This window comes from Microcaecilia unicolor, chromosome 1, assembly GCF_901765095.1.
Source record: "Microcaecilia unicolor chromosome 1, aMicUni1.1, whole genome shotgun sequence".
Taxonomy (NCBI): Eukaryota; Metazoa; Chordata; class Amphibia; order Gymnophiona; family Siphonopidae; genus Microcaecilia; species Microcaecilia unicolor.
This window is the reverse complement of record NC_044031.1, coordinates 209,239,235-209,266,300: the sequence shown is the minus strand read 5'-3', so window position 1 is coordinate 209,266,300 and position 27,066 is coordinate 209,239,235. Positions and strand designations below refer to the sequence as shown.

Below are 27,066 nucleotides of genomic sequence, written 5' to 3'. Positions count from 1 at the left end.
AGTTGGTCAAGCAGCAGAAGGCGTGTCAAAAGTTCTTGGCCAGGAGCACTTAATGACACGTTTGATGTGGCATCTAGGATCTCTGCTCAGAGTATAGCAATTCGCAGACTCTCATGGCTGCGTGTTTCTGACTTGGAACATTCTGTTCAGCAGAGGTTAGCGGATGTCCCATGTCGGGGGGATAACCTTTTTGGAGAGAAGGTTGAGGAGGTCACTGACCAAATCAAGAAACATACTGATATCTCTTCTCTCTCCTGCCGGGCGCCTTCTGTATCCACCTCCTCATTTAGGATGTTTTTTGGCAAATCAAGGAGTGCCCTCTACTACTACTCTAGGCTTAGGTACACTCCGGCTCAGCCCCAGCACGCTCATTCTCGTCAACAGTGCTCACCTAAGGCCTCTGTTGCTCCCCAGTCAAAGCAAGGGCCAAGTTTTTGACTGGCTCCAGCAGAGCATGACCGCAGTAAAAGCGTCCGTTCCGGACGACTTGCCGGTGAGGGGGAGGGTAAAAATTTTTCACCAAAGGTGGCCTTTCGTAACCTCCAACTGGTGGGTTCTTCAAATAGTCTGTCTCGGATACACCCTCAATTGGCATTCCAAACCTCCAAATTGCCCACCGAGAGCTCATTCAGCACAAGCAGGTACTTGGCAGAGGAACTCTCCACCCTTCTGAAGGCCCATGCAGTCGAACCCGTTCCACCAGGGGAAGAAGGGCAGGGATTCTATTTGACGCACTTCCTTATGCAAAAGAAGATGTGGGGATGCTTCCCATCCTAGACCTAAGGACCTTGAACAAATTTCTAGTTTGAGAGAAGTTCAGGATGGTTTCCCTGGGCACCCTTCTCCCCATGAGTCAGAAAACCGATTGGCTATGCACTCTGGACTTAAAGGATGCATATATTCCTGCCCATTGGAAGTATCTTCGATTTCGACTAGGAACACATCACTTTCATTACCGTGTGTTGCCTTTTGACCTCGCATCAGCTCCCAGGGTCTTCACCAAGTGATTAGTGGTAGTCGCAGCATTGCTACACAGACTGGGAGTCTGTGTTCCCATATCTCAACAATTGGCTGGTGAAGAGCACCTCGGAGGACAGTGTTCAGGAGTCCATGTGGATGACTATTTGGGTGCTGGAACTACTAAGGTTCATTTTAAACTACTCCAAGTCCCATCTACACCCTATCCAGAAATTGGAATTCATAGGAGCCCTGCTCGACACACAGAAGGTTCGAGCCTATCTCCCAGAAGCCAGAGCAGACAACCTTGTCTTGCTGGCGTTCAAGGTTTGAGCCTCTCGGTAGTTCACAGTTCGGCAGATATTGAGATTACTGGGCCACATGGCTTCCATATTTTACATTACACTCATGACACGTCTTTACATGAGACCAGCTCAATGGACCCTGGCTTCTCAGTGTTAGCAAGCCACGGGGAATCTGGAGGATGTCATCCAAGTGTCCCCAGAGCTTGCTTGCTCTCTTCAGTGGTGGACAGTTCGATCCAATTTGACTCTGGGACTTCTATTCCAAATTCCTCAGTCACAAAAGGTGCTGACGACGGATGCCTCTCTCCTGGAATAGGGAACTCATGTAGATGGACTTCACATTCAAGGAACTTGGTTCCTCCAGGAAACAAATCTTCAGATCAACCTCCTGAAGCTTCAAGCAGTCTGGAATGCTCTAAAGGCTTTCAGAGATCGGCTGTCCCATCAAATTATTCTCGTTCAAAGAGACAGGTTGCAATGTGTTACATCAATAAGTAGGGAGGCACCGGATCACGCCTTCTGTGTCGGGAGGCTGCCTGGATGTGGCATTGGGCTCACCTGCATGGCATGTTCCTTCGAGCCACTTAACTGGTGGGTGCAAACAACACCCTGGCTGACAGTCTGAGCAGGATAATGCAACCACACGAGTTGTCTGTTCACATGGGCATTGCCCACAAGATGTTCCGATAGTAGGGCACCCCCTCGGTGGATCTTTTTGCCAATCAGATCAACTATAAATTCCCTCAGTTCTGTTCCAGGCTTCAGGCCCACAGCAGACTAGTGTCAGATGCCTTCCTCCTCAATTGGGGACAGGTCTTCTGTATGCGTATCCTCCCATACCTCTAGTGGGGAAAACTTTGTTGAAACTCAAGCAAGACTGCGGAACTATGATTTTGATTGTGCTGTATTGGCCGCTGCAGATTTAGTTCCTCCTCCTTCTGGAATTATCCTCCAAAGAACTGTGATTGGAGTGTTTTTTGACCCTCATCACTCAGAATGAGGGGTCGCTTGTACATCCCAACCTCCAGTCTCTGGCTCTCACAGCTTGGATGTTGAGAGCTTAGAATTCACTTCTTTGGGTCTTTTGGAGGGTGTCTCCCAGGTCTTGCTAGCTTCCAGGAAAGATTCCACTAAGAGGTGTTACTCTTTTAAATGGACGAGGTTTGCCGTCTGCTGTGAGAGCAGGGCCTTAGATCCCCTTTCTTGTCCTACACTTAAGACCAACTCCGTAAGGGTTCACCTTAGTGCAATTAGTGCTTATTATCAACGTGTAGAAGGTAAGCCAAACTCTGGACAGCCTTTAGTTGTTCACTTCATGAGAGGTTTGCTTTTGTCACCAGTGTCGTGAGATGTTAATATCATTCTCACCCAGCTGATGAAAGCTCCTTTTGAGCCACTGAATTCCTCCCATCTTGGTGGCTATTACTTCAGCTCGTAGGGTCAGTGAGTTTCAGGCCTTAGTAGTGGATGCACCGTATACTAAGTTTCATCACAATAGAGTAATCCTTCGCATGCACCTTGCTGAAGGTGGTGTTGGAGTTCCATCTGAACCAGTCGATTGTCTTGCCAACATTCTTTCCCCGACCTCTTGCCCATCCTGGAGAGAATACCTTGTACACCTTGGACTGCAAGCGAGCATTGATCTATTATGTGGAGCGGACAAGGCCCCACAGACAGTCCACCCAGCTTTTTGTTTCTTTTGATCCCAACAGGATGGGGGGGGGGGGTCGCAATCAGGAAATGCACCATCTCATTTTGGCTGACAGATTGCAGTTCCTTCACTTATGCCCAGGATGGGTTAGCCTTGGAGGGTCATGTCACAGCTCATAATATCAGAGCCATGGCTGCGTCCATAGCCCACGAGGTCAGCCTCCATTGAAGAAATTTGTAAGGCTGTGATATGGTCTTCAGTCCACACATTCACATCACATTACTGCCTTGAGCAGGATACCCGATGCGACAGTTAGTTTGAGCAGTCAGTGTTGCAGAATCTGTTTGGGGTCTAGAATCCAACTCCACCCTCCTAGGCCCATTTTATTCTATTTCAGGCTTCACTTTCATTCAGATTGTATATAGTTTCAGGTTAATCTGTGTAATGTTCTCACTGTTGCGAGGCCCAATTGACCAGTTTTTGTTGTTTTCGGTGAGCCTGGATGCTAGGGATTCCCCACACGTGAGAATATGGCAGCCTGCTTGTCCTCTGAGAAAGCGAAGATACTTACCTATAGCAGGTATTCTCTGAGGACAGCAGGCTTCATATTCTCACAATCCCACCCACCTCCCCTTGGAGTTGTCTATTTCCTTATTTTATTTTTCTTTGTTTTTGCTTTAACATTGAACTGAGGGAACCACGTTCTCGCGGCCGGCGGGAAGGCACTCACGCATGCTCAGTGGAGCACGGCTCATGCTTCACAAAGCTCTTTTACTTTGGCATAAATGCCAGACCAGATGACGCGGATCAGCGTCTACCCACACGTGAGACTATGAAGCCTGCTGTCCTCGGGGAATATCTGCTACAGTTAAGTATCTTCGCTTTATCAGAGATGGGTACAAATTAGTGTTCTCTGCTCCCGTATGCAATTTATTTTTTTCTTGGAATTCCTATGCAGAGCCTTGCGGAAACTGTGTGCTAGGGTGTCAATCCCTGTGGGGGAGTGGGGGCTGGGATGCTATTTGATCTATTTTGTTGTACCAAAGGGAGGTTCCTACTGGCCAGTCTTGGACCTCAAACATATGAACCATTTTTTTTTAAAGGTCTAGCATTTTCGCATGGAAATGTTGCACTCCATGCTGGCAGTGGCGTAGCCCAGGAGGGGGGGGTGAGGGTCGGGGGTTTCTTAACCTCCTGGATCTCAAGGAGGTGTACCTTTATATTCCCAATTGTCCTCTGCACCAGCGTTTTCTCCATTTTGCAATGCTGGCCCGCCATTTCCAGTTTCAGACCCTTCCCTTTGGACTAGCTACGGTGCTTCGCACATTTTCCAAGGTCATGGTGGTTGTGGCAGAGTTTCTCCTGAGGTAGGGGATTTGAGTACACCATATCTGGACAACTGGTTGTATTCATCCAAGATGGCGCCGAGGTAGGACCTACCTGAGTGAGCTCTGACCCCTCCGAAACGGCATCGGGCTGAGAGATTGGAGCGAGGCCGTAGCCATAAACAGAGCTCCAGGCGCACAAGACTGTCGACGCAATCTTGGTGGAGCCCGACAATCGACTGACGATTTCCTCAGAGCAGAGAGAGGCAAGTGAACATCTCTCCACGAGGTACGCAAGGGGCACTCCGCGAGCTGGCTCTACCCGCCTGGCCGAGACTTAGAAGTGAGCAGCAAGAGGGACCAGGTCGTGCCGAGGTCTCTGAGAGAGCCGTGAACTCCCTCCCTGCACCCCACCTCCCATAACTCAGGCGCCAAGGGTCAAGGGAGTTGCAGGATCCGAGAACCAAGAGAGAACCCGTGCAGGGACAGGACTGTACGACAGGACGGGACTATACATCGGAGCAGAGCGGCAGGTTAGTGCCAGATCGCAGCAGCAGTGGCATCCAAATCCAACGAAGGAGACCGCAGCCGGCCACACGGAGAACCTAATGTGAAACAGCACTAGGCCCATGGGCTGGGGTCGGGGGGATTTAATCAAAAGAAAATCCCACTAACATCCAGAACCGACCCATGGAAGAGCCTGCTGCTACCTGAAGCCAAACGACCGATTTTCAGTCCCTCACTGGACCAGAGCAGTGCATGGAACACAAAACTCGGACGGTGAGGAGATCACGTGGTACGCTAAACCGAACAAAGCGGACCACCGAGAAGCAGCAGTCTCAAACTCCAGAGGAGACTTTGAGCCTTGAGGACAAACCCCTGCGGAATGAAAAAGTGAGCCCAGCGAAAAAGCAACCTGGCGAAAACGTGCATACGTTGCCTAGAATCAGGAAACTGAGACAGGAGCCGAGAAACGAACGATGCTCCGGCCTGATTGAAAAGTGGAGGAGGGAGCTCAACGCCTGAAAACTGAGACCAGGGCTGGGCACTGAGGTCACTTCCAACCCGAACGAGACGCACCCTGATGAAACGCCGGACCCATAGAGTCCTTGCATCCTGAGCAACACCTTGGCTCATCCAACTGAGGGAAAGAATGCTGAATGAGAACAAATGCCAGTTTGCAAGGCAAAAAAACTCCTGTCCAGCACATCTGAACAAGACAACATCCTCCCTCAGAACGGGACTCTCCCATCGCCTAACCTAATTTGCCCTACCTGCCCAGGTATCTGATCTCCTGGACCACATCCACCACCTCACTTGACCATTGATACAGCTCCTGGACCACACATCTAACTGTGAGTAAACCAGCCACTCATAACTATCTGCCCACCACCACCACAGAATGACAAACCACCCAGACCACTCAAGCACCATCCTTAGTCCAAAAACCAAAATCACAATCATCATGCCCGATCAACTAATAGCCCAAATTGAACTAACACCATCATGAACACCACTAAACTATTCCTAATAATTTACTCACTATCCCTAATTCACCACGCGCTAATCACCCCCCTCACGCACAACAACAACAACATATTCACAATAATCAAACTTGACAGACTACCCAAATACAATATACCACAACAGAACAACAATAACCAAAACAAAAGAAGAATTACTACACACGAACAAACTCAATATAAGGGAAAGAAAGGACACAACAAACACACACCACAGGAGAACAGACAACAAATGAAAATCAACACTACCTCGAACCCAACTAACCCCTACCAAACAATTTGAGTGGGATACACAAACACCAGATCAGTAGTTAACAGATTGGATTGCGGCAGATAACCTTGATCTACTATTCATCAGCGAAACTTGGATCCACGATCTCAAAGACCCCATAATCTTAGAACTCTGCCCCCAGGTTACAAAATCGCTCACTGGAAAAGAAAAAAGAGGAGGAGGCATAGCACTAATCTATAGATCCCACTTCACCGTTACAACAACAGCCGAGTCAATAACACCAAAACTTGAAATCGCCTCTGTTAGAATTCACCATACCACCTTGCTTCACCACCTAAACGCCGTCTTGTGTTATAGACCACCAGGCAACTGGCAAGAATGCCAACCACATTTCATGGATTTCATATCGAATACCTGTGTATCCAACTCCAATATACTAATAATAGGAGATATAAACTTACTCCTAGAAAACACGAATTTGACAGATATACGTGAATGCAAGGATTTCCTCCAACTATGGGACCTTAACTGCCCTAATATGCAAGCAACCCACGTCAAAGGCCACTCACTTGACCTCATCACACTCAAATTGTTTTCAGAATCAAACCTAATACTAACAGATACAAAATGGACAGACATACCATGGTCAGACCACCGCAAACTAAATCTAGCTCTACAATGGCGAAAAAAAGACTTACACCACAAGCAAGAACACACAACCTACACTACGAGAGGCCAAATAGACCCTGAAACATTCTGGCAACAGATCTACAAGAATGACTGGATAGCACAAACAGACTCCAAACACTATCTTCTAAACTGGGACAACAGATGCAGGAACATACTAGACAAAATAGCACCACTGCAAACACGAACCTCGCGAAGACACAACTCGATACCATGGTTTAAAGAAGAACTGAAAAAATTAAAAACACAAGTCAGATGACTCGAACGAGCATGGAGGAAAATGAAAGATGAATACACACTTAACGCATGGAAACAAATGCAAAGAAAATACAAATACACAATAAGACAAACCAAGAGGTCATTCTACAAAACCAAAATAGGGGCAGATTACAAAGACACGCACAAACTCTTCCAACTTGTGAATAAACTGCTAGACACCACACCGGTTACCACAACAAATACAGACACCCCATCAGCAGATAACCTTGTGGACTACTTCAATGAAAAAATCATAAAACTACCACCTAATACCACCGACCACAAAATATTCATGGACTGCCTATACCCTTCCTCCGATGAATACCCAGCAGACAGAACCTGGACAAACTTCGATTTACTGACCGAAACCGTCACCCAAGCAATCAACAGATTTGCTAAATCCCACTGCAAATTAGACATCTGTCCCAACAACCTAATAAAATCAGCCCCTAAACACTTCATAACAGACCTCACGTCACACCTAAACTACATGCTACAACAGGGATCCTTCCCTAAGGATAAAGGAAATATACTACTCACCCCAATACCTAAAGACCCAAAGAAAAAAAGCAGATGGCATAACCAACTACCGCCCGGTAGCATCCATCCCACTGGCAGTCAAACTAATGGAAAGTTTGGTAACCAAACAACTTACCAGCTACCTAAATAAATTATCAATACTACATGAATCACAATCAGGATTTCGATCCAACCACAGCACCGAAACAGTATTAATCACTCTCCTTACCAAATTCAAACAATTGCAACTGGCAATAGTGTACTTCTCCTACAATTCAACATGTCCAGCGCATTTGACATGGTCAGCCATAAAATACTATTGAACATCCTAGAATACTTCAGTATTGGAGGAAATGTACTTAAATGGATTAACGGCTTCCTAACCACAAGAACATACCAAGTAATATCAAATTCAAACAAATCATCACCATGGAAGCCTGAATGCGGAGTACTCCAAGGATTACCACTCTCACCAACCCTTTTTAACCTAATGATGACACCCTTAGCCAAATCATTATCCAATCAAGGCCTCAATCATTACATCTGCGCAGATGATGTCACAATCTACATCCCGTTCAAACATGATCTAACAGAAATCACAACTGAAATTAAACACAGCCTCCAAATAATAAATTCATGGGCGGATGCATTCCTTGCATTCCTACTAAAACTCAACGCAAAAAAACCCACAATGTCTTATCCTCTCCTCACAATATAACACGAACAAACCCACCACTATAAACACACCAGAATACACCCTTCCTGTTTCAGACGGCCTGAAAATTCTCGGAGTTACAATCGACGGAAATCTCACGCTAGACACTCATGCGAAAAATACAACAAAGAAAATGTTCCACTCGAGTGAAACCTTTCTTCCCAAGGGAAATATTCCGCAACCTAGTACAATCAGTGGTGCTAAGCCACTTAGACTACTGCAATTCCATTTTCGCTGGATGCAAAGAACAAATCATCAAGAAACTTCAAATGGCCCAAACCACAGCAGCCAGACTCATATTTGGAAAATCGAAATATGAAAGTGCCGAACCCCTAAGAGAAAAACTACACTGGCTCCCACTAAAAGAACGTATTACGTTCAAAGTCTGTACCTTGGTTCAAAAAATTGTTCACGGTGAAGCCCCGATATAAATGTCAGACCTAGTAGACTTACCAACTAGGAACACAAAAAGGTCAGCACGTACATTTTTGAACCTCCATTACCCTAGTTGCAAAGGACTCAAATATAAATCACTCTATGCATCCAATTTCTCCTACATAAGTGCACAACTATGGAACGCATTGCCTAATGTTATAAAAACAATGCATGACCTAACAATCTTCCGAAAACTACTGAAAACCAACCTGTTCAAAAAAGCATACTACAATGATTCATTCTAAATACCAGACAACGAAATATCAACAAAACTAAACAAAGCCGAACCCCAACACTGGACTACCTTACCTATTCGGACATTTGTAACGCGCTATGCACCACCACCTTTTGTCCTTACCCTAAATGAACTTTCTATATTTAACTATCTAATTACCTTTTACCTTACTTTATCATCTACTACTACTACTATTTTTCATTTCTATAGCGCTACAAGGCATATGCAGTACACAATACATCTACTAACTTTATGCAATACCACCTTGTAATTTGTTATCCACGAATAACAATGCTACACCACTTTATATCTCTCGGATCCGGAAAGGGTGACCGCCATTACGGCATAATGTAAATCATTCTTTCACCCATGAACATTACTACAATATCACCTTGTAATCTACCTTATAATGTTCATGTTATACCATTCTGTACTTTTCAGATCCGGAAGTGGCAACTGTCACTCCGACATTATGTAAGCCACATTGAGCCTGCAAATAGGTGGGAAAATGTGGGATACAAATGTAATAAATAAATACTGGCATCCTCAGAGGCCAAGAGCCTGGAGGTCACCACCAGGGTGGTGCACTCGTTGCAATCTCTCAACTGGGTCGTCAACTTTGCCAAGAGCCATCTAGTTCCCTCGCAGTTGTTGGACTGTTCCAGAGTTTGATTCAATACCCTTCAGTGTTTTTACCTGATTCTCGGGTGGAGAAACTGCAGGGGCAGATTCGGTCCCTCCTCCGGATGCCGTGTCCTCTCATGTGGAATTATGTGCAGGTTCTGGGGTCTATGATGGCGGCCATGGATGCAGTGCTCTTGGCAAGGGCTCACAGCATGCTCTGTTGCATTGCTGGTCTGTGGTGTCACAGGATTATCAGGTGCGGCTCTATTGGACCACGCAAGCCTGCCTCAGCATGCGATGGTTGTTCCAGCAAGACAATTTGCGGAAGAGATTGCCCTTGACCTCTCTTCAGTAGATCTTAGTGGTGACGGATGCCAGCCTCAGGAGCCCACTGCCTGCACAGTGCTGAGGGCCGTTGGTCCGCAATTGGAGCACAGTGGCTCATCAATCGCTTGGAGCTCCGAGCCTGATTCGGCATTCCTGGGTCTGATTCGGGAAAGACCAGCCGGCTACTCTCGCACAGCATGATGGCGGTTGCGTATATCAACTGTATAAGAACATAAGAATAGCCATACTGGGTCAGACCAATGATCCATCTAGCCCACCCAGTATCCTGTTTCCAACAGTGGCCATTCCAGGTCACATGTACCTAGCAGAAACTCAAATAGTAGCAACATTCCATGCTACCAAACCCAGGGCAAGCAGTGGGTTCCCTATGTCTGTCTCAATAGCAGACTATGGACTTTTCCTCTAGGAGCTTGTTCAAACCTTTTTTAAACTCATATATGCTAACCACTGTTACATTCTCTGGCAAAAGAGTTCCAGAGCCTAACTATTCTTTCAGTGAAAAAAAATATTTCCTCCTATTTGTTTTAAGTCTTTCTATGTAACTTCATCGAGTGTCCCCTAGTCTTTGTACTTTTTGAAAGAGTAAAAAATTGATTCACTTTTGTAGACCTCATCCATCTGTTGTACAAGCTGAAGAGACCTAACCTCTTTAGCCTTTTCTCATATGAGAAGAGTTCCATCCCCTTCATCATTTTGTTCACTCTTCTTCGAACCTTTCTAATTCTGCTGTATCTTGTTTTTAAATAAGACAACCAGAACTAAACACAATACTCAAGGTGAGATTTCACCATGGAGCGATACAGAGGCATTATTGTTCTCAGTCTTATTTATCATCCTGTTCCTAATAATTCCTAGCATCCTGTTTGCTTTTTTGGCAACCGCCACACATTGGGCAGAAGATTTCAGCGTATTGTCTACAGCGACATCTAGATCTTTTTCTTTGGTGCTCACCCCTAAGGTAGACCCTACAATCAGGTAACTATGGTTTGGTCTATTCCCAATGTGCATCACTTTGCATTTGTCCACATTAAATTTCATCTTCCATTTGGATGTCGTCTTCCAATTTCCTAAGGTCTTCTTGCAATTTTTCACAATCCGCATGTGTTTTAACAACCTTGAATAGATTTGTCATCTGCAAATTTAATCACCTCACTTGTCGTTCCACTTTCCAGATCATTTATAAATATGTTAAATAGTATCGGTCCCAGTACTGATCCCTGCAGCACTCCACTATTCACCCTCCTCCATTGAGAGAAATGGCCATTTAACCTTACCCTCTGTTTTCCGTCCAATAACCAATTCCTAATCCACAACAGAACATTGCCCCCTATCCTATGACTCTAATTTTCTCAAGAGTCTCTCATGAGAGGAACTTTGTCAAAAGCTCTCTGAAAATCTAGATATACTGCATCAACTGGCACATGCTGTGCTAGGGGAGGAGGCAAGCCTTTTCTGTGTGTGGGCAGAGCAATTTCTATCTGTGGCTCACATTGCAGGGAGCCTCAACATGCAAGTGGATTTTCTCTGTCGGACGTTGCTGGACCTGGCAAAATGGGAACTGTCCCCGACAGTGTTCCATACCATTGTCAAGCAGATGTGCTGCTTCAACCCTGGCTGGCAGAGGAACTTCTCTACGTTTTTCCACCATGGCCACTCATAGGGAGGGTTCTGCATCAGATTGTGAGGCATCGGGGCTTGGTGATTCTAGTGGCTCCCAACTGGCCCCAGCGTCGGTGGTACACAGATCTGGTACGTCTACTTGTGGACAATCCGTTTCCACTGTCCTTGATCTCAGATCTGCGCTGTCAGGGTCCAGTGCCCATGGAAGACCCCTCCTGTTTTGGTGTTGTCTGGTTCTTGAGCAGTCTTGATTGTGGATAAAAGGATTATGCAGAGGGGGTGATCATTACCCTCCTTCGCCCAGCATCCTGTTTAGCAGTGGCCAATCCAAGTTACAAGTACCTGGCAAGATCCCAAAACAGAACAATACAATGCTACTTATCCTAGAAATGAACAGTGGATTTTCCCCAAGTCCATTTTAATAATGGCTTATGGACTTTTCTTTTAGGAAGCTATCCAAACTTTTTAAAATCCCGCTAAGCTAACTGCTTTTACCATGAATTCCAGAGTTTAATTACACATTGAGTGAAAAAATATTTTTTCCAATTTGTTTTAAATTTACTACTTTCTAGCTTCATTGCGTCTAGTCCTAATATTTTTTGGAAAGAGCAAACGAGCATTTCACATCTACCCATTCCACTCCACTCATTTTATAGACCTCTTAGCATATCTCCTCAGCCATCTTTTCTCCAAGCTGAAAAGCCCTAGCTGCTTTAGCCTTTCCCCATAGGGAAGTCATCCCATCCCCTTTATCGTTTTCGTTGCCCTTCTCTGCACCTTTTCTAATTCCACTATATCTTTTTTGAGATGCGGTAACCAGAATTGCACACAGTAATTGAGGTGCGGTCGCACCATGGAGCGATACAAAGGCATTATAACATCCTGTGAAGCTGGTCACCCTTCCAGACTCCAGCCAGGGCTGACCCTGCTTAGCTTCCACCACACACGGTCACTGCTGGGCTCTAGCCTTCTTGGTACATCCCAGGATTCTCTCTCAAACACTGGGGAGTTTTCTGTCTCCTCTTCTCCCTTCACAAAATGCTCATCAACACCAGGCTTCTTGCAATTAGGGGTTTTATTAATGTCTTTAACATAAACATTTCTTCAAGTCAAACATAACAAAACCACTCTGCTCAGAGCCTGCTTCTTAAACCCTTCTCAAACTTTAGACAGTTCCTCAAACTCAAACAGTCAAACAAAAGAATTTACTTTCCTTCGCAGAGCTGTCACCATTTCCAGAGAGAGCTTCCCCAGTACTTCCATCTTCCTCCTACAGCTTTCCACCACTCTCTTAATAAAGCTGCCTGCAACCCTCTCACACCTGGTTCAATTTCCCAGTCAACTGCTGGCTTCTCAGTCTCCTCCCTAGAATCCTCCCCCTGACTCTGATTCTCTTGCTGCTGCAGTGCATTCTGGACCTTGTAGTTCCCTGCCTCAGTCCTCATTTTTGTTTTCCATTCCTTTCCTAATAATACCTAACATTCTGTTCGCTTTCTTAGCCGCCACCGCAGCGTACTGATGGCCTCATTGCCTAGGATCCTGGCTTTTTTGCAAGAGGGGCTGCAGAAAGATTTGGCTTTTAATTCGCTGTGATTACAGATGGCAGCCTTAGCTTGTTACCAGGGCAGAGTAGACCGGTCTTCACTGGCCGCTCATCTGGATGTCGTACATTTTTTTTTAAGGGAAGTTAGTCTCCTCAAGCCTCCTCTGCGGCCTCCCTGTCCAGACTGGCACCTTAATTTGGTTCTACATGCTCTGCAGAAGGCCCCCTTTGAACCCTTGCTGTCTGTGTCATTAAAGGGTCTGACTCTGAAGGTGGTGTTTCTGGTCACTATGGCCACTGTGCAGTGGGAGTCTGAATTGCAAGCTTTGACTTATCGAGATCTTTTTCTCCACTTTTTGGACTTGAGGATTAGGATCACGCAGTGCCGTCTTTTGCCAAAGGTGGTCTCAGCTTTTCATCTTAATCAGACGCTGTTTCTTCCATCCTTTGTGGCAGAGGATTACCAGCTAGACTTTGTGGACCTCCGCTTCTTGGACATAAGTAGGTTCTGATTCACTCTCTGCACATGACAATTACATAGTAACATAGTAATTGATGGCAGATAAAGACCTGTATGGGTCATCCAGTCTGCCCAACAAGATAAACTCATTTTGCATGGTATGCAATACTTTTAATGTATACCCGAGTCACATTCAGTGTCCCAGGAGCTTTCTGATTGACCATCACCAAGCAGCAGATTACTTTGGATTATCTGTTTGTCCTCAAAGTTTGTCCTGAAAGTTTCTCACAACCTCCAAGACCACCCTGGTGTACTGGATTAAGGAGGTGATTGCTTATGTGCTGGTGGGGCTCCAGGCTCTGGGGATGTTTTGTGTGCATTCTATGCATGCAGTGGCGGCGGCCTGGGTGGAGACCAGGGTTTTTTCCCTGTAGGACATCTGTCGGGCAGCCCCCTTGGGCCTCTCTGCATTCTTTCTCTAAACATTATCATTTGGATGTGGCTGTGTGCTGCGACTCTGTTTGGCGTGACGGTGCTCTTCCCAGGGTTGTCAGATCCCCTCCTTTAGAGACTGCTTTGCTATATCCCACTAGTTGCTGAATTCATCTGCTGCTGATGCCAAGGCAGGTAAATTTGTCTTACCTGATAATTTTCTTTCCTTTAGAGAATGATGGGGAGAAAAAGTTTATCCCCGTCCCCATGAGCTCTGTCTGATCCCATCCGCATAAGCCTCGAACAGTTAGGATTTTATATTTAAATCATTTTATTAAAATGTAAAAAGAAACTATATTCTGTACAACTGTAATTTTATAAATCACAACCAATACAGAAAAAGGATTTAAAAAAAAAAAAAAAAAACCCTGTTTCCCCTTCCCCCTCAAGTCACAAATATCCCCTCTACTACTGAGAAAACCAAACAAGCCAAATTACTACAGAATGCTACGTAGAAAATTCGTGCTAACAGTATACCTCGGACACACACACACAGAACACATATGCCAAATACATAGTAGCTCACCAGAATTGGTGAACACACATTAAACCAAAATCCCAACAAGCCATACCAAAGAAATAGAAAGAGATGCATTTCCTCCTATACAGGGCAAAATATAAAGATCACACATGCCAGGGATGGTGTTAGGGGAGTGCAACTAGGACAACTGCCCCCTGGCCAGAGAGAACCCTAAGCCTGCTGAAAGTTGAAGAATGCATGGCCTGGTAGTTGGGCTTTAGGGTCCCCTCCCAAATTTCTGCCCTGGGCCCGATTCACGTCTAACACCAGCTCTGGCAGGATACACCTTTCAAATCTGACATATTCTAATCACAAAATAGAAATTTTTTCCTACCTTTTGTTGTCTGGTCATTTTATTTTTTAAATCATTTTGGTCCCAGGCTCTGGTTTCTGTTTCCTTTTGTCTTCTCAACTCGCTTGCCAGGTTCTCCTGCCCATTTGACATTTCTTTTTTTCTCCATTCTCACCACCCATCTTCTATCTCTGTGTATCTATCTTTCCCCGTGTTCAGCATATCTCTTCTCTTTGTCCCCTATGCTTCCCTGTCCACCGTCTCCCAGCATTCATCATTACCACTCTGTCCCTATCCCCCTCCCCCTTTGTCCAGCCATCACTCCTGTGTCCCTATCCCCCCTAGTCTAGCTTTGTCCCTCTATGTCCATATACCTCCTCCCATGTCTAGCTTTGCCCCCTCTATGTCCATGTACCATCTACAAGCAGCATCTCACCCTCCCTCCCCTCCAGCACTGCCTCTGTCCCCTTCAGCTCCGGCCCTCCCTCCAGTGCTGCCTCTGGTCCCCTTCAGCTCCGGCCCTCCCTCCAGTGCCACCTCTGTCCCCTTCAGCTCTGGCCCTCCCTTACTTCATTCAGTGCTGCTGCTCCTCACTCAGTTCCAGCCCTGCCTTTGCCCCTTCATTTCCAGCCCTCCCTCCACTCAGTTCTAGCCTTCTGTCCAGCACTGCCCCCTTCTCCCATGTGAGTCCAACACTCCCCCCCCCCCCCCCCATTCTCCAGCATGGGTCCAGCACTCCCCCCATTCTCCAGCGTGGGTCCAGCACTACCCCCCCCCCCCCCCCCCCCCGTTCTCCAGCACGGGTCCAGCACTACCCCCCCCCCCCCTCCACTTCTCCAGCACGGGTCCAGCACTACCCTTCCTAAAAAAATAAAAATCGTGATTACCGCAGGTCTTGCATATCCTCCATCCGTCCTTTGTTCTTCCCTCCATTACCTTCCTCCCCATCGCAATTCAAGGAGATTCTCCATAGGCCTTCTCCGGGGCCTTCCTCCTCCTATCTTCTGCTGTAACTTCCTGTTTCGTGAAACAGGAAGTTGCATCAGAAGGGTGGGAGTCAGCAGAGGAGGGAAGGGGAGGGACATAAGTATTTGCCATACTGGGGCAGACCAAAGGTCCATCAAGCCCAGCATCCTGTTTCCAGGCAAGATCCCAAAAAGGTACAAAACATTCTATGCTGCTTATCCCAGAAATAAGCAGTGGATTGTCCCCAAGTCCATTTTAATAATGGTCTATGAACTTTTCCTTTCAGAAGTCGTCCAAACCTTTTTTAAACCCCGCTAATCTAACCGCCTTTACCACATTCTCTGGCAACGAATTTCAGAGTTTAATTACACGTTGAGTGAAGGGAGGAGACACCGGACCTGCAATAATCCCAGTTTTTATTTTTTACCACGGGAGCAAGGCTTTTTACCGCTCCTGTGGGGCGGTATAATATTTTGCTCCTGCACCCGTGGTAAACCTTTGTAAACAAAAAATTTTACCCCAGGTTACCTGTGGTCCACGTCCCTGTGTCAATCTCTACTTTAGTTGCAGCAGATGAATCCAGCATCCTTCCCTCTATGTTGTCTATGATGTGAGCATTTTCTTTTCTTTTTCTATATGGGTTCACAATGTAGCATTCTATTTAAAAAAAAAAAAAAAAAAAGTAGCATTCAAAGATGGTTGACAGTGTTATTTATTCCTTCCACCTTTGAGAGGACTGCACACCTGGTGGGTAGTTTTTGCCTGTCGTTTTGGGCTTTGGTCATGGAAGACTGAGCGCAAGGGGTGTACCTGGAGCAGAGGACAGCCAGATGGACCAAGGTCAGACCAGGCCCATCCCAGGGGTACTAGGGCGGGCTCGGGCCTGATTCGTGGGCTGCTTTGGTAGCAGACATACCTACTTTTGGGAGGAGCTATCTGTCCTATATCACTGGGTTGAAAGTCAGTGATCTCTATCTCCACCTGCTAGATGGACACAATCCACTAGTTGCTGAATTCATCTGCTGTGACTAAAGGAAAGAAAATTATCAGGTAAAACATAATTTTACCTTTCCATTTTTGTGTTGCTGCATATTTGAGCATGGCACTAGTTTTATTTTTACTTGGGAAAGCTGGCAAAGAGAGAATAAGTCCTAAAAAAAAATAGAATGAAATCACTGTAATCCTAATAGCTATTAAAATCCAGGGATTCAATTGTATTTCACTTTGTATTGGTTTCCTCTTATAATATTTTCTCTTTCTACCCAGTATTCCTACACATGCGCTGGATCTCTTTGATCATATGCTGGCTTTGGACCCTAGCAAGCGCTGTACAGCTGAACAGGCCCTGCTCTGTGAATTTTTGCGTGATGTGGATCCTTCTAAAATGCCTCCACCTGAGTGAGTGTATATTTGTACATATGTTTATTTGGGAAAAGTACTTGAGCCTATCTGCAACAAGATAGTACTTTAGCAATGTGTTATAACATAGTATACAAACATCTGGAATGTTGAAATCTTGTGTTATATCTTCTTGCAGTAGATTCTCTCAGCTTCAAGCCAGAAGGATTTTTGTACAATATATGACCTTCGTAGGGTGGTGTGGTTTTTTTTTCCGTATGTTGTTTTTCTCTGCAAGGTAGAAGACTTACAATGATGATCAATTTTTTCATCAGTATCTTAAACCAGGCAGATACTAAGAGTTTCCTAAACTGTAGATCAAAAACTCACATTTGGGGTTGCGATCTGGGCAGTGTTCCATAAAATATTGGCCTGCACCGCCCGAAGGTTGTGCAAATCTGTGTCACAGCCAACAGAAAGATTGGTGAGGAGGTCAGGACCATTCATAAGTTCTGCATGTTCTTCCTTGTTTCAAAGATAAAACATGGTAGAATACATTTGCTGAGATAGAAGAAATTCAACTGAGCTAAGGCATTTGTACACTTAGAATTTCTCACTTTGTGTAGTTTGAGAGGTATCAGTGTAGATCCAGCTTAATAGGGATTACAAATAAGCAGAAATTTTGCAGGAAAAGCTTGTAATTCCTCTGTAAAGTTTATCTTGGCTATTTTCAGGAATGATAACTTTAAAGATGTTTCATTCTGAAGGCATTTTATCCCTAGGAAAAATATTCAAGTCAGAAATTGGGCTGAACCACAACTACCTAAGAGGCAGATGCATCAACCAAACGTTAAAAAATCTAAATCGTTAAAGTCCCTAACGATTTTAAAAAAACGAAGAATGCACCAAAAAAAAAGTCACACATGCTCAGATCGGTATTGAAACGTACAATGTATCAAAGAATCACAATACACGTCGGTAATCGGCCCCTAAATCATGCGCAGAGCAGCCAAGCGTTTTGCTGGCTGCTCTGCGCATGCTGCAAATGTCAAAACAAAAAAAGCCACAACACATACACGTGGCTACCCGGTCAGCAAAATACAAAAACAAAGGATCAGGATGGGGCAAGGGCGCTCGTCTGGAGCGTCCTGTACGGACGGCCTTGCCCCCCCCCCCCCCCCCACCCCCCCCTTTCCGCCGCTTCCCCCCCCCCCCCCCCCCCCCCCCCCCACACGTAGGTTACTTACGTCAGAAGGAGGCGGGGCCTAGGCCAGGGAAGAAGATACATCATGGAGACTCTGCGACCAACACAACAGATCTTCCTGCCCATGCAGCGCTTCAGAAAGAGGTGAGAGGCGCTGCTCGGGTTGGTAATAGGGAGGGGGGGTCTCAGTGGAGGGGGGGAGCGGCGTAGTCAACCTCAGGGGGGGCAGCGGGGCACGGGGCGGAAGAATGACGGGAGGCGGAGTTAGCTTTTGCAAAGCAGAAGAACAGGAAGGGAGGGAGACCGGGGCTGCTAAAATTTCGCTTTCTCGTGGGGGGGGGGGGGGGGGAGTGGCGGACAGTGGGGAGCAGCGGGGGGGGGGGGGGGCATGGCCGTCCAAACAGGATGCTCCTGATGAGCGCCCTTGCCCCCTCCCGATCCTTTTTTTATTTTTGTTATTTGATGTGTTTTCTGACACGTTTACTTTAAGCTTAAACACAGCTCTTTTGGACATATGTAATGCTTTTAGCTCTGCTAATGCGCTGGGATTGGCTCAAAGTTTTATTTTTTCACTTTACGATTTTTCCTGGCACAGAGCTGTCTTAACGAGAGGTCCAGACCTCTCGTTAGATTTCCTGCCTTTTTCCTGCGTAAAGGCAATCGGAAAAGGTTAGTGCATCTCGTTTCAATGGGGTTTTTACACTAATTGCTCATCTCCATTCCGTTTTCGTTAGCTGCTAGCTTCCTCGGTAAAAGCCCTTCGATGCATGCAACAGATCAAAATTTCCTCGTTGGAGGGTCATTAAAGGCTCATTAAGCTTTAGTGCATCTGCCTCTTAGACTACAGTGTCTTCTTTATAAACAAAGGAGGCAATTTACTAAGTTAGCATGCCCTCTCTGCCGCAGGGTCCTTGAGAATAAAATTAACCCTGCAGCAGAGAGTACACACTAATGCTGTTAGCATGTGCTAACCATTAGTAAATGACCCCCATAAGGTCTGAATAGGGAACACTTAATACAACTTCTAATTTTGAAAAATATGTATTTTAGGAATAGATTAGGGTTTTGGTGGGTTTTTTTCCTTTTTTTTGGATGATTAATTCTGTTATATAGGTTAAATTGGTTGCAACTACACTGCTTTTCCATACTCTGTTCAAGGGGAATTATCGACAAAATAACTTCATAGGAGTATGTTCATTCTTTTAAAATGAAATAGAAATAATTTTTACCTGACAAACAAGTGGGCGACATTGTGTGTTGCCAGGATGGCAAAGTGGTTTGTTTAGATTCTTGGTATACCATCTTCCTGTGGTACAACCAAAGGGATTTACATATTACATACAGGTACTATAGGCATTCTTTCTGGCAGGGGCGTACCTACAGGTGGCCCCAGGCCTACCCAGTTTTGCCTCGGGCCCACCCAAAAGCACAGTCCCTCCTGCAGTTCCAACAGCTTCGTGTCTTCCAATCCTCACCCTCTCCTACCCCTGCGGCAGAGCTTGCACTTTGCTATCGGCGCTGCCTGGCAGCAACTCACAGACACGGCGCCGATGTCCTACTCTGGGGCCTTCCCTCTGCTGATGCAACTTCCTGTTTACACAGGGCGGGACACGGCAGAGGGAAGGCCCTGGAGCAGGACATCGGTGTCATGTCTGTGAATTGCTGTCAGGCAGTGCCGATAGCAAAGTGCAAGCGCTGCCGCAGGGGTGGGAAACTGTGAGGTGCAGGAGCAGAACGCTGCGTTTGTGAGTTGCTGCCAGTGGCAATTCCGATAGCGTTAAATGCAAGCACTGCGATGGAGATGGGAGAGACTTCTAATATAATTTGCTCCTGCAACGTTCCAATGTGTCTCACTGCGTTCGTAATCATCTCCTGACGTCACTCCCCCGCAGTAGAACCCTGCTTGCCTGACATCAGGAGATGTTTCTGCTTGAAGCTGGGAGCCGCGATGTGTCTCAGGTGACTACAGAATCGCCCCCTCCTTCCCCCTCCCTCCTAGTTCCAGGCCCCCCTCTCCTCCTCCCCTCTCTCCAAGTTCCAGGCCCCTCCCCTCCGAGTTACAGGCCTCCCTCCCTCCCTCCCCTCCGAGTTACAGTCCCCCTCCCCTTCGACTTGCAGGATGCCCTCCCTCACTCCGAGTTCCATGCCCCCCCCTCTCCGACTTCCACACCCCGCGCCTCCCTCCCTCTCTCTCTCTGCCCTCCAAGCACGACCTGTCCTCCGGCAGCCCCTCTCCTTCCTAAGTGCTAGCTGTAATTTTAAAAATCTTACCTCGGTGTTGACACTTCAGACTGCCTTCGCATGTGTCTCAGCTCTGCCTCTGGTCCCGCCCTTCCGGAAACAGGAAATGAGGGCAGGACCAGAGGCAGAGCTGAGACACATGCGAAGCCTTCACTGTGGACGCTGCACCCCAAGGTGTAAGAATTTTAAAAATACAACCAGCACTTAGGAAGGCGAGGGGCTGCCGGAGGACAGGTCATGTTGGAGGGCAGAGAAGAGGGAGGGAGGCGCGGGGGCGTGGAAGTCTGAGGAGAGAGGGGGGTGTTAACCTCGGAGGAGAGGGATGTAGGGAGGAAGGGGAAGTTCTGCAAGGGGAGGGGAGGGAGGGGGTCCTGGAACTCAAAGGGGAGGGGGTCCTGGAACTTGGAGGGCACACAGAGAGAGGTAGGGAGGGGGCCTGGAACTCAGAGGGGAGAGAGATGAAGGGAGGGGGGCCCTGGATATGGGTGGATGGAGGAGAGGTCAGGGGAGAATGCAGAGTTGATGCACATGTAGGGGGGGGGGGGAGGGCAAGGGACAGAGGAGAATTGCTGCACCACGATGGATGGCAGGGGTAGGGGAGAGATGCTGCACATGGATGGATGGAGGGGGCAGGGCACAGAGGACGTTTGCTGCAAATGGATAAATGCAGGGGAGCGAGCATAATTGGTGCACACGGGACACACACTATACTCTCTCACTCACACAGACAGACACACACATTCTGTCTCTCTCTCAATCACACACACTCTCTCCGACACACACTCACTCTCTCTCCGACACACACTCTTTCTCTCTGACACATACTCACTCACTCTCTCACACATACTCACTCTCTCTCACACGTACTCTCTCCTAACAGTTCCCTTAAAAACATAATTGCCATTAGAGGACAACCTTGCTAGCGCCCGTTTCATTTGTTTCAGAAACGGGCCTTTTTTACTAGTATTAAATATTCAGTATCAACAATCCAGTGCACCATCATATCAATCTACTGGCATAATTACTGTGCAGATAGAGACTCACTTTTTTTTAAATACTCTTTCAGATTCAGAGCCTCAAGGAGGCCATCTAACATTTTTCTCCCCGTGTTCTGAAATATCACTCTGTGCTGTTAAGGACTTCTAGATCTGTATTTTATTCCTATGGAATACATTTTAAAAGCAAAGTCAGCATGTAAGAGTCATCCTGTGGAAGACATCTCCCAGTCAAGATTTGTTTAATACTTAGCCAGAGAAGTTCCATTCTTCAGCAGGCAGCAGAACCATGTTGGGTTCTTGAAGTTCAAAGATGCTATGTGGTACCAGTTCATTGCCTTTTACAAAAACAACAGCTTCCTATGTGGAGGACCTAATGTAGTATTCAGACTGTCTCCAAAAAGATGGATGTGAAATAGGTCCAACCAGTTCTATATTTCGATAAAGACCAGCTCTCGCACTCCTCATATTAATCGGGTCAACCACGAAGAAAGCAAGGAAATGCAGAGAATTTTTAAACACATTTTTGGGTAAAGAGATTGAGAGGACATGGGGGTAGGATAGGGGGATGATAGGGGAATGAGGGGATTGGGGTGGGGGGGTGGAGTGGATTTAAGGGGGACTTATGTATTAAAAAATAAAAAAGTTGGAAGTATAATGAGTTACTGTTACAGCAATGGTGTGGTATTTGAAGGTTTTGTTTTCAACCCGAAAGTATTTCAAGTTTGTATTCATGTGACATTGATACAGTGTATTGCTTGGCTTTCGGCTGCATATAATTTGTATTCCTTACCAATGTTCAATAAAGACTTCTTAAAAATTTAAAAAAAAAAAGAGATCAGGCTCTAAACCATTTAGGCAAGAAGGTATTACAAGGGGCAATTTTGTCTGCACATTTTGAAATTGGTATGTGTATATTGCATCATATAGAACTACTAGTATAAAAGGCCCGTTTCGGTAGGCAATGAAACGGGCGCTAGCAAGGTAATCCCCCCCCCCCCCCTGTAGCGTCCTTCCTGTCTCCCCTGCCCCCCCTGCAGCCACCCATCTGGTCTCAGGACCCCCTCCCCACCAACCCTCCTCTGCCCCTGCAGCCACCCATGTCCAGCGACTCTCCTCTCCCCCTGCCCCCCCCTGCAGCCACCCATGTCCAGCAACCCTCCTCTCCCCCTGCAGCTACCTATGCCCAGCAACCCTCCTCTCCCCTGCCCCCCTGCAGCCACCCATGTCTAATGACCCTCCTCTCCTTTCCCCTTGCCCCCCTGTAGCCACCAGTCCAGGGACTCACCTCTCTCCCCTGCCCCCCCTGCAGCCACCCATGTCCAGCGACCCTCCTCTCCCCCTGCCCCCCCCCTGCAGCATCCCTTCTGTCTCCCCTGCCATCCCCTGCAGCCACCCATCTGGTCTCAGGACCCCCTCCCCACCTCCCTCTTCCCTGCCCCCCCCCCCCCGCAGCCATCCATGTCCAGCGACCCTCCTCTCCCCTTGCAGCCACCCATATCCAGCGACCCTCCCCTCCCCCCTCGGCACATCACCCAAGCCCCTACCCCCCCCCCCCCTCAGGCACATCAACCCCCTCGCCACCCGCAGCCGCCAATACTAACGCTGTCCGGCCACTGCTGCGTCTCCTGTTGAGCAGCAGCAGCCGGTACAAAAAGAAAAAAGCCAAAAAAAGATTTTAAATCTGAAACACGGCTCCATAGACAGCCATCTGGCATTGGCTGTCATCTCTGCAGCCGCTCCTCCTCTCCCCTCTGACGTTGCTGCGCTCCTCCGGGGTCTTCCTGCAGGGGCAGTGACATGGAGGGGAGAGGAGGAGCGGCTGCAGCCAGATGGCTGTCTATGGAGCCGCGTTTCAGGTTAAAAATCTTTTTTTGGCTTTTTTTCTTTTTGTACCAGCCACTGCTGCTCCACAGGAGAAGCAGCAGCGGCCGGACAGCGTTAGTATTGGTGGCTGCGGGTGGCGAGGGAGTTGATGTGCCGGGGGGTAGGGGCTTTGGTGATGCGCCGGGGGGAGGGTTTTGGGTGATGCGTCGAGGGGGGGGTAGGGGCTTGGGTGCTTTGCCGGGGTGGAGAGGCTTGGGTGTTGCGCCGGGGGGGGGGGGGGGGCACTGAGAGCTGATTGGTAGGCAGGAAACTCCGCGTGTTTCCCTACTCCTCCCCTTGCCTTGGAATCAGCTGTCAGTGACATCACTGACAGTGCATTCTAAACTGCCTAGCAGACCACCTCCGAGGAAGCCACGGTCCCAGGCACATTAGAACGTTGGAGGTGAGAATTATTATATAGGACTAGTAAAAAAAGGCCCGTTTCGGGAACAAATGAAACGGGCGCTAGCCAGGTGTTCCTCGTAGTGTGTATGTTTGAGTGAGTGTGTGTGTGAGAGAGAGAGTGACTGTGATTATGTGTGAGAGAGATTGAGACTGGGTGCTTGTGTATCTGTGAGTGAGTGTGTGTGTTTCTGAATGACTGTGCGAGTGCGTATGTGAGACTGAGTGTGAGAGAGTGTGTGATTCACACAGATACAGTGTGTGTGACAGAGATAGTGTGTTCCCCCCCCTTCTCCCTTCCCCCCTCCTACCCTTCTCTTTCCCTTTGCCCCCCCCTCCTCCCTCCTATCCTCCCCCTGCCCCCTCTCCCTTTCCCCCTTTACTCCCTGTATTAGTTCCAGAAACCCCTCCCTGGACCCCCCCCCCCCCCCCGCCACATCTTCCCATTTGCCTGCATCTGCTCCTTCCCCATCAAAATAGCATTGCAATGTTCATAACGAATATACATACAACCTCACCAAAGTTTGCAATTAGGTCTTTCTTTTAGTAGGAGAGTGATAGTGTGCCGCTTACTTACTCTGTTAATTCAATGCGCTGAGCCACTTCCTTTGGCTGCCATACCCAGCACACTGAGAAATTGCAATGCTTATTTCACCGAAGGACAAACAGAAACTGTGCTCTTAACAATTGTTGGCTAGTGATCAAGAAGGAGAGAGAGAGTACTTTTTAAAGAACTGAGCTGTGATCCAATGCGCCTAACCAAAGCGAGAAGAATTGGGGGGGATGGGGGGGACAAAGAACCCATAGGCAGCACTTTCCAGTTTAATTGACAGCAGCAGGGCAAGATCTTGCAATGATTTTGTGATTTTATTCCTGCTCGGAACGGAACTGGAACGGCGGCGCAGCCAGCGGCACGTGAGGGGCGGGCAGATTTTGGCCGAGGCAGCGCATGGTCACGTCATTGGGAGGCTGCGTGCCGGTCATTGCGCATCGCTGCCACTGCTGTGTGGCGGTGAGTGAGTCAGTTGTGTCCCGGGGGAGAGTGAGAGTTACGGGTGTAAGCCACCTCCTCCTCTTTCCCCCCCCCCACCCCGCTGCCGCTGAGCTAGCTGCTCTTACACGCACATCCACTTTCCTTCCCTCCCGTTCCCCTTCCTCCAAACCGTCTCCCCAATGCGGCTGTTAAATTGTCCGTTCCTGTGTCTCTGTGCCCTGCAACAGCGTTGCCAACCGCCTTTCCTGCAACAGCTGACCCTCTTTTCTCCGACGGCCCTGCAGCCCTCCTGCGCCTGTCTGTCCTCCCAATCGCGCTGCGGTGCAAGTCCCCACATGGCTGCCAGAATCTTGACTGTGTTTTTTGCTCATTCTCCTCCTTTGTTTCGTTTTGCAAAAGCGTGTGACGTCGTGGCGTCTCATTTTGACGTCATCACATTGGACACGTCATCACGTTGAATTTTGATCTACACCACCATAGATTTAGAACGTTGGGACTTAGGCTTCATTAGAACGTTGGAGGTGCGTTTTATATGGAGAGATTACTGCAATACAGGCAAGAGCATTTAGCATATCCTATCTCCACAGGCACAGACTGCTATGTAGCAGTAGTAGTAGAAGCAAATAGGTTATAACATGTTTGATACCTCTTCTAGGATTTCCACTTCTGCCATTCTAGCCAGATGTCTTGCGTGGTAATATGCTTCCAGCCTATGGAAGGATATTCTTATGAGGCTTCCAGATACTCCATGTTCCTTTTTTTTTTGGATATAAAGCGAGAGAGATCTTGGACACCATTTAGGACTACTGCATGACTTTAGAACTAGTCTCCACTGTTCCACAATCTACATAATCCAGATGAACAAGTGCTTCTCAATACTGTGGAAGTTACTATCAAGAGAACCTTTGTTTCCTTCACAAGACAGCCTCAGCAGATTAGACATTCTACATTCATCAAACCTCAGCAAAGCAAGCTATACCTGCCCAACTAAAATCACTTGTTTAATGGTCTTCTACAGTCAGTGAGTGTCCTTTAAAATATACACCTTGCCTGCCTGCAAGCCAGGTATACTTTTTTCTTCAGAAGTGACAGTAGATTAACATGTCTTCCTGGGTTTAACATGTCTTCTTGGGTTCTTGGCATAATAGATATGGGGTAAAGGGTCCTCACCCCCCTGTATTAGCCCCATACCTCTTCTTGAAGTCCAACACAAGAGCCAGCTCCACTCCAGGAGAAGGGCCCAAGGTTATGACTCCAGAGACTTCTTAATCTGCAAAAAGACAGGAGGTTTTATGTTGTATCTTAGATCTAAATTAGGAGCATAGAACATGCATTGCAGAGCTAGTGTGAAAGTTTCAGTTTTAAGAGACATGTATTTTTGATGAGCATTAATCGTACTCTAGGAGGCTAAAATATGTAGGCCACTGCTGAAAAAAAATTTAACATCCCTGTTTGAAGACAGTGCATCTCAGAGATGTTTATACACACATCTCAATCATTCATGTTGCAGAAAGTACCTTTGCTTCCTTTTCCACACAGACCATTACCAATACAAAATTCATGCTTTGGGCCTCTTATCAGCTCACAGAGTCTTCACTAAATATCTCATACTGGTGGCTGCATGCTTGCATAAGTGATGTTACCTGGTAGCTTTCTTGGATTTTATTTTTTCCCCTGTGTGCATCAATGTGCATTTATCCACATGAAATTTTATTTGCTCTGTGGATGCTCAGTCTTGAAAAGGTTCTTGCAATTTCTCACAAGCTGCATGTGATTTAACAACTCTTAAAATTTTGTCTGCAAATTTGATCACCTGGCTGAGGGGAGATATGGTACAGGTCTAAATCGTGCATGGAGTAGAACGGGTAAATGTGAATAGACATGATTACTCTGTCAAAAAGTACAAAGACGGAGGGGGGTCAAGCAAGATGGCGGATGCAGCTCGTTGACGCTCGCCGAGGCTCTGCAGACCTAGGTTCCTATACTTCTGAATTATCTTCAAAAACTCAGTTATGCCTCATACAAAAAGGAAGGGGTTGGTCAGGGGCTTACCGACTGCACCGAGAGCCTCCCCTATGGTCCAGCGGACCCTTGACGGGTTTACGACGAGCACACCACGGAGTAATGGGGCGAGGAGCCCTGCTGTGGAGGACGTCGGAGGAGCGGCGGCTTCCCTGGGGCCAGATACAACGCTCTCCTCGCCCGAACTAAACCCGCCTCCATGCCCTGCTGAACTCCGTCGGGAGGCGGAACCTTTGGAGGCGTCCGAAGTTGGCGTCGGGCAAGGTTTTGCGGTCGGAGCCACCCCCGGAAAAGCAG

General features: G+C 47.2%; 1 protein-coding gene across 3 annotated transcripts in view; it reads left to right on the top strand.

Moving 5' to 3' along the window:
• CDK13 (cyclin dependent kinase 13) overlaps positions 1–27,066 on the top strand; it is a 297,924-nt gene that overhangs the window by 221,301 nt on the left and 49,557 nt on the right. For all 3 annotated transcript variants that reach the window (XM_030203912.1, XM_030203919.1, XM_030203903.1), the window contains one exon: positions 16,974–17,105. In XM_030203912.1, coding sequence (XP_030059772.1) covers positions 16,974–17,105 — 132 coding nt within the window. The remainder of the gene's footprint in view (positions 1–16,973; positions 17,106–27,066) is intronic.